We start from the raw sequence: 14,507 nt of genomic DNA, 5'->3' as shown, positions 1-14,507 counted from the left end.
ACACCTTGAATATATAAAATTTTATTTTCTCGTTTATAAACTAATAATTCTGGGGAGGGAAATGATTGGTTATAAAATTATATGGAGTTGCACAGATTTAGAAAGAGCCAAGACATTACTGAAAAAAATGGGGATTAGGGACATGGGCACTTGGTCTCACCAATTTCAAGATTATTGTATAATTTGAACAGTGTGTATCTTCAAATGAAACAGAAGAAAGATCATAGAAATAAATCCTTGCTTTAGAACTCTGACATATGACAGCACTGTAAATCAGTGAGGAAACAAGGACTGTTTATTAATTGGAGCAGGTATGTTTGGAGGAAAAAAATTAATATAAGCCTCTATACTATTTTTTTAAATCATTGTCAGATGAATGAAAGACTAGAATATAAAATACAAAATGTTAATGTTACTGGTATATAGTTCTTATATAGAAAGGTGATACATGTACGTTTAAAATTAAACTTAACAATTAAACTTAAAAATTAAACTAACAAAGTCATACCAGGGGCAAACGATAATTGAGTTTCATAACCGAAGAATTATAATCTGCACCCAAGGCCAAGATTAAAAAAAATGCTTACCTAGGCAAATGCACACATGCATACATGTTGTATGGGAAGGCATATGAAGGGGATGAGGGGTAATCTGAAAGTATTGGTGATTGACATGAGCAGGCAGATGGTGATAGTAAGGTGTTATAGAGATCTAACCAGAAACATCTGGAAATCTGTGGTCTCCTTTTTCATCAATGAAAGCATGAAGAGTTTGTCCCCTTCTGTCCTACTCTTGGCCAAAAGAAGATGGAACCAAAATCATGTTGAGGTGGAACATTGGGAAGTACTTTGACCTTCTCTACCCTTTTTGCTCCTGGAGGGGGAGAATATAGTGAATTGACAGTATAATAAACATAAAATAATCAAAACTTCATAGTTATATCAAGTTTGAACTACCACTAGAGAAATTACCTATGTTAACATCAATTCTTTTTTTAAAATAAATATTTATTTTTCAGTTGTAAATACCTTTAAAAGGTATTGGACACATCAAGTTTGAACTACCACTAGAGAAATTACCTATGTTAACATCAATTCTTTTTTTAAAATAAATATTTATTTTTCAGTTGTAAATACCTTTAAAAGGTATTGGACACAATATCTTTATTTATTTTTATGTGGTGCTGAGGATCGAACCCAGGGCCTTGCACATGCTAGGCGAGTGCTCTACCACTGAGCCACAACCCCAGCCCCTAATTAATTCTTTATATTTATTATTCTTTTGAATGATTCTACCACATCTCAGATGAAATCCTATAATCTGATTATTCATCTATTCTGAAATTGCAAAATATGTTATTTATATACTTTATTATAATTTTAGTTTTCAGATGTGGCAAGATGAATTAAGAATTAAAGTAATTTATTTCTCTTGATATTGTACCAAAGTTTTTGAATAATTGATGTAGGAAAAAGAAGATAGGTTTATTGTCATCCCTACAATATTCCTTGTTTTGTATATCTGGCTGCTTGTTATGCATGAGAATAGGATGGTAGCAAGCAGGGGTTCACACCCAATCTGGAGAATGCTAATCAAAGTGTGTTCAGGTGGGCCCAGGGGAAGATTGTAAAACTGCTGTTTTAAACCATAGAATATCTAAGACATTATAGCAAAGGGCTCTTTGAATTATATTTTAAAGAGGGATACTGTTTATTTTTTTGGTAGAGATAATTAGCAGTTAATCTGCATCTTTGAGTATGAAAAAAGATCCCACCTGTACTATTTGTAATACTAGAAAGTGTAGTGGATTAGGTATCAGAATACTTTATGTCTAGAACCTGTCTTTGAGACCCTGAAAAATAGGAACAGACATCTTTGTGAGTGGATGACTGAGAACATTAATATATTCTGCTATTTGCAAACCCTGTGATCACCTTTGAATCTCAAACTCCTCATCTCCGATACTCAGACTTTCTTGTTAAACTTATAGAATTAGATGAGAATTGTATAGGTGGAAGTGTTTTACATAATATAAAATAACAGTGTTTCAAGAACTATATTAAATAGAAGTGATGAAAGAGGGCATTCCTGTCTTGTTCCAGGTTTTAGAGGGAATGCCTTCAGTTTTTCTCCATTTAGAATGATGTTGGCCTGGGGCTTAGTGTAGATAGCCTTTATGATTTTGAGATATTTTCCTGTTATCCCTAGTTTTTCTAGTGTTTTGAACATAAAGCTGTGCTGTAGTTTGTCAAATGCTTTTTCTTTGTCTATTGAGGGATGATCATATGATTTTTATCTTTAAGTCTATTGATGTGATGAATTATACTTACTGATTTCCATATGTTAAACCAACCTTGTATCCCTGGGTGAATCCCACTTGATCGTGATACATGATCTTTTTGATATGTTTTTGTATTCGATTTGCCAGAATTTTATTGAGAATTTTTGCATCTGTGTTCATTAGAGATATTGGTCTGAATTTTCCTCCCTCCCTCCCTCCCTCCCTCCCTCACTCCCTCCCTCCCTCCCTCCCTTCCTTCCTTCCTTCCTTCCTTCCTTCCTTCCTTTCTTTTTGATGTGTCTTTGCCTGGTTTTGGAATCAGAGTGATATTGGCCTCATAGAATGAGTTTGGAAGTATCCTGCCTCTTTTTCTATTTCCTGAAATAAGTTGAAGAGTATTGGTATTAGTTCTTCTTTAAAGGTCTTATAGAACTCAGCTATTTATTCGTCCAGTCCTGGGCTTTTCTTGGTTGGTAGACTTTTGATGGCACCTGCTATTTCATCACTTGAAATTGATCTGTTTAAATTGTGTATATCATCCTGATTCAATTTGGGCAAATTATACGACTCTAGAAATTTGTCGATGCCTTCGATATTTTCTATTTTGATAATGCTAAGTGAAGTTAGCCAATCCCAAAAAAACAAATGTCAAATGTTTTCTTTGGTATAAGGAGGCTGATTCATAGTGGGATAGGGAGAGGGAGCATGGGAGGAATAGAAGAACTCTAGATAGGGCAGAGGGGTTGGAGGAGAAGGGAGGGGGCATGGGGTTAGAAATGACGGTGGAATGTGATGATCATTATTATCCAAAGTCCAGGTATAAAGACCCGAATTGGTATTAATATATTTTGTATACAACCAGAGATATGAAAAATTATGCTCTATATGTGTAATAAGAATTGTAATGCATTCCACTGTCATATATAAATAAAAATAAATTAATTAAATAACAGTATTTTGACATGAAATGAAGGTGAAATCTTATTACATAGTAGTGAAATAATAACTTCATATGTTTAAGGAAAAAATTTGTTCCTATCTTTAGAATGGAAAAATATATTTTTTCTGAACCTTTAAATTAACACTATTGTGAGTTTAATTTATTATAAGTTTTACAGTTATTATTAGAACTAGCCATCATTAGACTTGTCAAGAAAAACTGTGACTTGTATTACAAAATTTAGTATCTCTTAATGATTCTGCACGCATGACTTATTATTTTGAGGGGGTAGTCATTTAAAATATTTGGGCATTTGAGATGAATATAAATACATCTTTTAAATTAGGAAAGTGATCCAAGATTGCTGTGTCATTTAGAATAGCAAAGATAGAAATAATGTACTATAATTTACTACTTAGTTTATAATTTAATGTACATACAAAGGATATTTTCAAATAATTTTGAGTTATTAATAGACATGCCTGATTTTGTTTTACTTGTATACTACCAAAATGTAATTAAAGAAAGTATAACTTTGAAATTAAAATCCAAATTTATACTAAATACAACTTCAGATCTTTGCTACAATAAAACGGGACTTGTAAATAACCTAGGCTTTTCTGTTTGTTTTTTAGTTATTAAGTCGAAAAGACAAAACTACCTTTGAAAAATTAGAATATGTAATGAGTAAAGAAGATAACTACAAAAGACTCAGAGACTATATAAGTAGTTTAAAGATGACACCTTGCATTCCCTATTTAGGTGAGTTACGTCACTGTGTGTTCGTTATTCCTAGTTGTTGCTTTTCCTTAATTCAGTAATTTGAATGAAATTCAAGGCATTGTAAAAAGCATATGTATCCTGAAAATAAATCATTGCAAGATTGCTAAGCTGAAAAAATTGATTAAAGGAAGCTTTTGCTTTATTGTTTAGAATGTATTTTAATAATAAATTAGCCTTTTGCCCTTAAAGTTTTTTCATAGACAAAATCATTTTCTTCAAAATGGGCTAAATGGTAAAATGGTGTTTTAATTATGCTTTTAAAGAATGAGATGGTAGTTTATAATGAAGCTTAATATATGAACTAAACATTGATCAAAGTTCTTGACAGATATTTCAGTGTGAGTTCTGAAGAGTAAATCTCAGTGTATATTGGTATTATCGTTTGCCTGGATAAAATGAGTCATGTAACTGTAGAAATTTAGCCTAATGCTGGGACAGTTCTGTATTTTATATATCATATTATTAAAAATTTATCTCCTTACTATATATCTTACATTGTTTATAAATATAAACAACTATTTAAACAAAAACTATTTAAACGGTTATTATTAGGACTAGCCATCATTAGATTTGTCAAGAAAAACTGTGACTTGTATTACAAGCATTATAATACTGTTTTCAACAAAATATGAAAAACACTTTTAGGTGTTTGAATGAAGTCTCAAATAAGCTGTCCTTTTACATTTGTGTGTAAATTAAATATGTAGGAAAAAAACTCCAGATGTATATACATAGCATGCACTAAAATTAATTGGTCTGATCCTAGTAGAGAGTAAACAAATGATAAACAGTTGTTTTTTTCTATATCCATATCCCCCATCTTTACTTTGTCTCTTATATAACTGTTCATATGGGATTTCAAGATAATTATTTCTGTAATTGAGAAGTCTGTTGTTTAAGAGTCTCCCACCGTGTGACTCTCAAAGTCTTTGCAATATCAGTAACTAGAAGACAAAGCAGGGCCAAAGGCAATGGATATACACCCATTCAACTGCCATAGAGTATCAGCCTTAAAAAAAAAAAAAAAAAAAAAAAAAAGTTGAGCTCATTAGAACATTGTGGGATGTCCAGTAGGAATAGGGACATGTTGTGCAGAATAGCCTAGTTAGCCACTGCACAGCATGTGTTCCACTTTTTAACATAGCCATGGTGTGGCCATACATGAAAATGTAAATTGGAGAAAAGGAGGAATAGAGGATTTTTTTAAAGTAGTATCTTCATAATTCACAAGAATATAAGCTTTTATATCATTAAGAACATTAGACTGAGAATTGCCAATCCTTATTTCCAAAAGGGCTCTAGTATACCTAGCTTTCAAATCATTGATTTGAACCTTTTTCACTTTACCTAGAAATAGCATGCATAGGATCATAGAACCATGTTCTTTAGGCTGGATGGGGTCATCTTGATATCTTTTAATATACTTATTTTACAATTTAGAAAATCAGGGTCCAGAAAGGTGGGAGAACTGGCTCATGATCCCAAGAACTATTAATTTGCCACCTAAAATCTTGACCTGACATGCTCTAGTTGCACCTGTTAAACTCTCATGATAAAATCTAACAGATCCTGTGATTGTTTTCCTTTTCATTGAATTCCATAATTTTTAATCTTGTAGGAAAAAATTATTAAAAGTGAAAAAAATGACAAATGAACCCTTAAGCTATGCAGGGAGTGTTGTTTTATATTTTTCCATAGTAAAGACTTATTACAGAATTTGAAGCTCTGTGTTTGTGTGCATGTTTTTTACACCATGTATATTCATGTACACTCTCATATGTGTACACAGAAAGATGGGGCGGAAACATTAGCAAAGTTGCTCAGTGGAATCCAGAAAGGTTTTTTCTGTTAGAGACTATAGCTGTTCTCTCCCAGAGAAATACTGAGTTTCAGATAATTAATTAATTAGGAGAAAATATTAAAATGATTATCTTCTGTATCTTCAGTTGATCTCTAATGACTCTTCTTCAGTTTCCTTTGTTTTTATATGTTCTCATAACTTAATAAGGTTGCCACTCCCTTACTCTGGGCTGCACATGAAGCAGAAGAACATCATGGCCAAAGGGCTTGTCACAGGAAAGCTACTCAGCCCATGGTGACTAGAAAGCAAGGTGGGGATTTAAGAAAGATGAACCCTTCCAGGGCTTGCTGCCAATGGCCACCTCCTCCAGCCATACCCACCCGCCTGCAGTTACCACCCAGTTAGTCCATTCAAACTATGATGGACTGATTACATTACAGCTCTCACAGTCCAGTCATTTCAGTTCTGGGTGTTCCTGCCTTAACATCGGAGCTTTTAAGGGCCACCTCATAGCCAAACCATAACACTTTTAATCTTCATATGTTTCATCTCTATCCTGTCATGTGATGAAGCATATAGATTGTGAGATGATTGTGGACCATTTGGCATAAATACTCAAAAAATAAAATAAAATATTAGCTAAGTTACTATGACTTAGTTTAGTTAGATTCCAGCATGAAAATCATCATTTAATGTAGTGACAGTTTGGTTTTCTCAAGAAAAAGTGAGGCAGCCTTTTTTTTTTTTTTTACAACTTTTTAACTTCTTGATTTACATCTTAGAAAGATAGTTCATTTTTTTTATTCCTGATCTTCAGTACTAAAGTGTGTTGAATGCAGATTTTAATTAACCTTAGCTTATTTTCTGTTATATTTACTTTTTCTTATTTTATTCTAATTTATAATTAAGTCTTGATTTTTTAAAATTTAACTTGCCTTGATTTCAGAATCCTTTCCAACTCATCTGAAAATTGGCTTAGTACTGCTGCCAAAAATTTAAGCATTTATAGATGCTGTACATTTAATAAGATAGACCTTGCCCTGAAGACATTTGGAAGATAATACTCCTTATACAATTTGGTGTCTTCTAAAACTGTTCTTCTTTAGGTGTATAAGATTTGCATAATGCTACCCTTTATCCCTTATATCTACAGAGGTTCTTATGGAAAGAATATATCAACCAAAAGAATCTATAGTGTATAGAGAAGAGGTAATGACTCTTTCTCAACATGAGACAGGTAGTCTAAACTGATAGTGTTTTTTTCTGCTAAAAATAAGAATCCAAATCAACCATTCTTTGTGATGCTTAAAAAAAGGTATAGGTTTATGTGGTGATAAAACCCTTAAGTTGTTTGTTGTTGTTTTGGTACGAGGGGTTGAACCCAGAGGTGCTTAACCTGAGCCTTTTTATTTTGAAACAAGGTCTTGCTAAGTTGCTGAGACTGGCTTTGAACCTCAGCCTCCCAAGCCACTGGGATTAGAGATATGCACCATTGCACTAAAACCCTTGTTTTCATACTGCCAAATGTATCTGTAATTCAGTGTAGATTGACTTATAAGAAATAGAAAATGTCTTCTTGGCTCCCCACTCCTCATCCCTTGAAATATTGCCTGTTCTGTTAGTTTGCATTCCAAAGTAAAAAAGTAGTCAGCCTGGACAATATAGTGAAAAATTCTTAGCGCAAGGATGCAATTTGTCTAGAGAGGAATAGTTTGGCAAATCTTAAGGAAAATTTTGTTTTATGTGAGAATTATTGCTTTAAATCTGAAAGTCATTAACAGTACTCATTTGTTCTTGTCATTGGAAAACAATCTTAAAGGGCTTATTGAAGAATTTGGCATGGGATGTTTTGCTTTGCTTCAGAGATAGAACAAAATTGTACAAAAATAATTTAGTTCTGTTAAACATGGTAAATACTCCTTTTTCTGTGTTTTCTAAAGCCTTGTTTCTGTTTTATTCATATAATGGGAAGATGCAATAGCTCAGCCAGAGCTTTCTCAACCAGGTAGCTTTCTTGGATAGAACACATATTTTTTTTAAACTATGGAAATAATTGTTTTAGTACTATATATTGCATCCTATTAAGTAGAAGCAGAATGTTACAGAGGAAGTTTTTATAAAATCTCTAGCCCTTTTGTAGGAAGCTTGTTGGCTGTTTTGATATGTCTAGATGCATAACTCCTTACTTTAAAGAGACAGATCTCTCTCCCTTTCCCCTTTGCATTTTCAATTTAAAATAGCAAGAGAGCTGCCTCTATCATAACCTTCTGTAATATCAGTCTTACTCCCTGCTTTCTGGAAAATACCCTGTTTTATTTCTATAATTTTTCATTAGTCATCTCACCTCCAACAAAAGTGGAAACCCTTGTTTGTCTTGGTTCAAGGCTTTAGCATGTGATCAAAAGTAAGAATTTAATAAATATTTGTTGGTTCAATGAATTAACTTAAAGGATCCTTTTCTAGCTCTTGCTATTGTTCCAGCAACTTTGTTTTAATTTTTGTTTAACTACAATAAATGTATTTGTGTGGCATATTTGCGTGGATCAACTCTGTACTCACCCCAGTTTTCTCTTGGTGCCTCAACTGGCAACCAGCTTTGCTGAGCACTGTGCTTGGTCCATGCCTTTGTGGGACTTAATATCACTTTAATAACCAAAGTTCAGGTTGATATCATTGCCTCATGAAAAACTCTCCTTTATGCTGTTTTGGGAGAGGCATGTCGTCATCTTTTGTATTGCATTGTTAGTGGTATCTTCATCACAGTTAACAAAATTTTTAAAGCATACCTAAACTTAGAAGAATCTTAAGATTGTTATCTGATCTTTCTTTGTTTTTCAGTCATTTATGCATGTATTGCCATGTGGAATACTGTTCTCAGAATATAGTTCTTTAATTTTACATTAATTTAAGAAATTTCTTTTAACCTATTACAAATATTTTTAAATAATAGTTTCAGATAATTTCAATAAAGCCCAAGACTTTCTTCAATTCTGTATGAATCAATGGGCTGTTTTCATTTCCCTTTGATATAATTTTACTTGGTTAAATATATAAAAGATTCTGTGATCTCAAATGCCTTTATGGTGTAAAACTGACACTGGCTTTTAATATTTTAAGAATTTTACTCCATTTTATTTTTTTGACTTGATTGGTAGTAGACAGTACACCATGGATTACTTGGCCCTATTGTTTTGATTACATGTTGTTATATATTGTATTCTAAAACAGCAACAAAGCATGTTCTATCATTTTCCTTTGAATCCTGAGAATGAGCTCTGACCAAATGGCAGCTTGCCCTGGCTTTTTCTTTAGCCAAAATTACATTCTCTTTTTCCATTACCTCATTTATATCATTTTTTACCCCTTTTTAAAAAATATTTGCTTTTTAGTTGTAGATGGACACAGTATCTTCATTTTATTTATTTTTATCTGGTGCTGAGTATCGAATCCAGTGCCTTATACGTGCGAGGCAAGTTGTCTCCCACTGAGCCACAACCCTTTCTTTTTTTATACACTTAAAATTCCTCTAGTTTGGGGGTTTGGTTTTTTTGTTTGTTTGTTTGTTTGTTTGTTTTAGTATGTATTTTCTGAAGATTACTCTAGACCAGAGACTTGCAACATAAAAGAACTGAGCATGGAGTTGCATCTTATATTCGTAGTTTTTAAGATCTTTTATCTTTCTTTAAAAAAAAGAAAAGTAGCAGCTATACAGCTCTGCCTTCTGATCATCAACAGAATCAGATTCCCCCAGCTGTTCTTACTGCTAAACTGTTTTTTATAATTATTTTTAGCAAACCGTAACAGAAAAATTAAAATTTTAAGAATTAATATGCCTGACACTGTGTACTTTACATAAATTTCCTAACACCTAACAATTTTTTGTGTGTGTGGTGTTAGGGATTAGAACCTAGGGCCTTATGCATGCAAGGCAAGTACTCTACCAACTGAGCTATATCCCCAGCAGTTTTACAAAGTAGTTGATATTAGTCATATTTAACAGATAAAGAAACTGAAAAAAAGGGAGATTAAATTGAATTACCAAAAAGATATACATTACAACCATTTTATTTATAGTTTAAAGAAAGCATTATGAATGACATTAAAGGTTGTGGAATCTGTATGGGTTAAAATTTTGGATTTGTATATCCATCTTTCTTATAATTTACTGTAGAATTAAAATTTGATAGTCATTACCTTCACTGATAAAATTGAAATAGGGTCTAAGTCTCTTGTAGGATAAACTTAACTGCATTTATTAACAATAAATGAACATAAAGAATCCTTCTGTAAACTCCAAGGCAAGGTTATATGAGTTCAATTTTACTGCTTGTAAGACAACCACATTTTTATTCCTAGCTAACCTAGACCTTACCATATAAGTTACCTAACCTAATCTTGCACAAAACTCATTTTAGGCTGGAATTCCTACTGTGGGTATTCTTGCCTTGATTTTTTTAAATATGAATAACTATTTTTATCTTTTTCAAAATATTTTTCTGTGTCAGTTTCACTTTCTAAGGATAACAATAAGTAATACACCATATTACTCATTATTATATAATATATAACTTATACTAGGCTACTCCATTACTAACTTCATTTAACTTAACTACATAATATCAGTATTTCATTTGACTTCATATTTCCTATCAATATCTTTCCACTATTTTTCATGATGTGATATATATGGTATGATCCTGAATACCAAAACACTTATTCTAAGAAAGCAGCAATAATTTGACATATTTACAAAAACATGGAGTATATCGTATTCTAATTAGGATTCCAGTCTTGTGAATGTACACGATGTTAAGAGTCATTGGGGTGTATTCATATATGTACATAGGAAAGTTATGTCAGATTCATTTGCCTTGACTTTTCATTTTGTTTTTAAATCAGCTACCTGGTATAACAGCTATTATGTTGGATCAGTGTAAAAACTTGGATATTGTGTATTTTAAACATTCATTGATTACCTCTGTATAAGGCATCATCATTACAGAAAGCACATAAGTGACTAGTAATAATGTGATAGCTACAATTTACTGGTTACTTATGAATGATTCTGTGTGTTTTACATATATTACTTCATTTGATCTTTACAATAACCATATGATTATTATCCCCATTTACACATAAGGTAGCAGAGGCAAGATTATATGGATTGCCAAAGATAACACAGCTGCCAAAGTAATGCTGAGCCACAAGCCCAAGCTGTTTTGACTTTAGAACCTACACTAACCATCGTATAATACTTACTTTTATTCTGCTCTCTCAAGTAACATGGTTCCCCAGGTTATTCTTAAGCTTTCTAGGGCCTTCATAGCAGAGCTACATGAAGACTAGAATGGGCCCATTGGCTAAGGCAATTTAGCATTCAGAACAGCTTCGTAGTTTGTTGACTTCCGTGTTATTCTAGTTATAAAAATATTGTATGAAAATTCTGTAAGACTTGTTTTTGATGAATTTTGGGGTGTTTAAGTGTAAAGCTTGTAATTCTGTTGATAAATGGAATGCTTTGGTACAGTTTTATTCAGTTAAATTTAGAATAAAAATTAGATGCCCAATTCCTCCTTGAAATCTTATAACAGATTTTTTTTGGTGTTCTGGGAATGGTGGGGAGAGAACTCAAAACCATCTTAAGATAACCAAAGAATAATGCAATTATAAAAGTATAACTTTCACCAGAAGTTTTATTTTGAGATGTGGCAGATGAAAAACATTGGTCTAGTTGATGGACTTGAGTTGTTCAAATAGATATCTTAAGAACAACCCATTCTTGTAGACAAATTGCCTCACACAGTTCTGGTTGAATTGCTTCTTGCTAGGGCAGAGGTCTCGTGGTATTCCTTTAAATTTTTAGTTTCATAAATGACTTTTTAAAAAAATTTTTTTTAGTTATAGATGGACGCAATATCTTTATTTTGTTTATTTATTTTTATGTGGTGCTGAGTATCGAACCCAGTGCCTCAAACGTGGAACGCACGCGCTCTGCCACTGAGCTACAGCCCCAGCCCCTCATAAATGACTTTTAAGGGAGGGTCAACTCTAAGCAGTGAACATATTTCTGGAGGAAATTGTTCCCAAAGGTCCCTAATAAAGCTGATTGCAAAGATGAGTTAAAGATAGTGTAAGACTAAGTTAGTCAGACACACTGCTCTGAATCTCTTAAATACTTAGTGATGGAAAGACATCTAATTGTTTTAGTACCACTTGTAAGTATATACACTTATAAGGATATATGCTTCTAAAAGCTGTGTAAGCTTTCTAACTTGACTTGCTGAAAGGATTTTTTTTAACACTGAACATCAGTCAGGGAAAAATTATAATTTAAGTCTGTAAAACATTGGTGCAATAAATGCTCTATTTTATTTGGTGTTGACCATATCAAATGAAAATAATATTAAATTCATTTATATATTTTTAAATAATTTTCCATTTAAGTAATGCATGTATTATTTGCACATTTTTCATTTTAAAAAATAATATATGTATTTCAGTACTGTGCAGCATTTATTTCTTTGGGGAAGGTAGTTATATAGAGTTTATTGTCAAGAGTTCAAATGTCCGAGAAGTGCGATAGCTGGGTCAAATGGTGGTTCCATTCCCAGCTTTCCCAGGAATCTCCATACTGCTTTCCAAATTGGCCTCACCATTTTGCAGTCCCACCAGCAGTGTACAAGTGTACCCTTTTCCCCACATCCCCGCCAACACTTGTTGTTGTTTGACTTCATAATGGCTGCCAATCTTACTGGAGTGAGATGGTATCTTAGGGTGGTTTTGATTTGCATTTCTCTGATTGCTAGAGATGGTGAGCATTTTTTCATGTACTTGTTGATTGATTGTATGTCCTCCTCTGAGAAGTGTCTGTTGAGGTCCTTGGCCCATTTGTTAATTGGGTTATTTGTTATCTTATTGTTTAATTTTTTGAGTTCTTTGTACATTCTGGATATTAGGGCTCTATCGGAGGTGTGGGGGGTAAAGATTTGTTCCCAGGATGTAGGCTCTCTATTTACCTCTTTTATTGTTTCTCTTGCTGAGAAAAAACTTTTTAGTTTAATTAAGTCCCATTTGTTTATTCTTGTTGTTAACTCTTGGGCTATGGGTGTCCTATTGAGGAATTTGGAGCCTGACCCCACAATTTGTAGATCGTAGCCAACTTTTTCTTCTATCAGACGCAGTGTCTCTGATTTGATACCTAGCTCCCTGATCCATTTTGAGTTAATTTTTGTGGATGGCGAGAGAAAGGGATTCAATTTCATTTTGTTGCATATGGATTTCCAATTTTCCCAGCACCATTTGTTGAAAATGCTATCCTTCCTCCATTGCATGCTTTTAGCCCCTTTATCAAATATAAGATAGTTGTAACTTTGTGGATTAGTCTCTGTGTCTTCTATTCTGTACCATTGGTCTACCCACCTGTTTTGGTACCAGTACCATGCTGTTTTTGTTACTATTGCTTTGTAGTACAGTTTGACCTCTGGTATCGCTATGCCTCCAGATTCACACTTCCTGCTTAGAATTGCTTTTGCTATTCTGGGTCTTTTGTTTTTCCATATGAATTTCATGATTGCTTTGTCTATTTCTACAAGAAATGCCATTGGGATTTTGATTGGCATCGCATTAAATCTGTAGAGAAGTTTGGGTAATATTGCCATTTTGACGATGTTAGTTCTGCCTATCCATGAACAGGGTACATTTTTCCATCTTCTGAGATCTTCTTCTATCTCTCTCTTTATGGTTCTGTAGTTTTCATTGTATAAGTCTTTCACCTCTTTTGTTAGGTTGATTCCCAAGTATCTTATTTTCTTTGAGGATATTGTGAATGGAGTGGTTTTCCTTATTTCCATTTCCGAGGTTTTGTTGCTGATATACAGGAATGCCTTTGATTTATGCGTGTTGATTTTATACCCTGCCACTTTGCTGAATTCATTTATTAACTCTAGCAGCTTCTTTGTAGACTCTTTTGGGTCTGTTAAGTATATTATCATGTCATCCGCAAATAGCGATAGTTTAATTTCTTCTTTTCCTATTTTTATGCCTTTAATTTCTTTTGTCTGTCTAATTGCTCTGGCTAGTACTTCGAGAACTAAATTGAATAGAAGTGGTGATAGAGGGCATCCCTGTCTTGTTCCAGATTTTAGAGGAAATGCCTTCAGTTTTTCTCCGTTTAGGATGATGCTAGCCTGAGGTTTAGCATATACAGCTTTTACAATGTTGAGGTAAGTTCCTGTTATCCCTAGTTTTTCTAGTGTTTTGAACATAAAGGGATGCTGTACTTTGTCAAATGCTTTTTCTGCATCCATCGAGATGATCATGTGGTTCTTGTCTTTAAGTCTATTGATGTGGTGAATAGCATTTATTGATTTCCGTATATTGAACCATCCTTGCATCCCAGGAATGAATCCTACTTGATCATGGTGCACAAGTTTTCTGATATGTTTTTGTATTCGATTCGCCAGAATTTTATTGAGAATTTTTGCATCCAAGTTCATTAGAGATATTGGTCTGTAGTTTTCTTTCTTTGAAGTATCTTTGTCTGGTTTTGGGATCAAAGTGATGTTGGCCTCATAGAATGAATTTGGAAGAGCTCCTTCTTTTTCTATTTCTTGAAATAGCTTGAAAAGTATTGGTATTAATTCTTCTTTGAAGGTTTTGTAGAACTCCGCTGTATAGCCATCTGGTCCAGGGCTTTTCTTAGT

The 14,507-nt window shown here is 33.2% G+C and overlaps 1 protein-coding gene across 3 annotated transcripts in view; it reads left to right on the top strand.

Moving 5' to 3' along the window:
* Positions 1-14,507, top strand: part of RALGPS2 (Ral GEF with PH domain and SH3 binding motif 2) — a 189,158-nt gene that overhangs the window by 98,254 nt on the left and 76,397 nt on the right. For all 3 annotated transcript variants that reach the window (XR_014022789.1, XM_081300263.1, XM_081300264.1), the window contains exon 8: positions 3,857-3,983. Coding sequence is in view for 2 of the 3 variants with exons in the window: in XM_081300263.1 (XP_081156389.1) it covers positions 3,857-3,983 (127 nt within the window). In the remaining variant the exon portion in view is untranslated. The remainder of the gene's footprint in view (positions 1-3,856; positions 3,984-14,507) is intronic.

This window comes from Spermophilus citellus (assembly GCF_964194105.1).
Source record: "Spermophilus citellus genome assembly, chromosome: 6".
Classification (NCBI taxonomy): Eukaryota; Metazoa; Chordata; class Mammalia; order Rodentia; family Sciuridae; genus Spermophilus; species Spermophilus citellus.
This window is presented reverse-complemented; position numbering and strand designations above follow the sequence as displayed.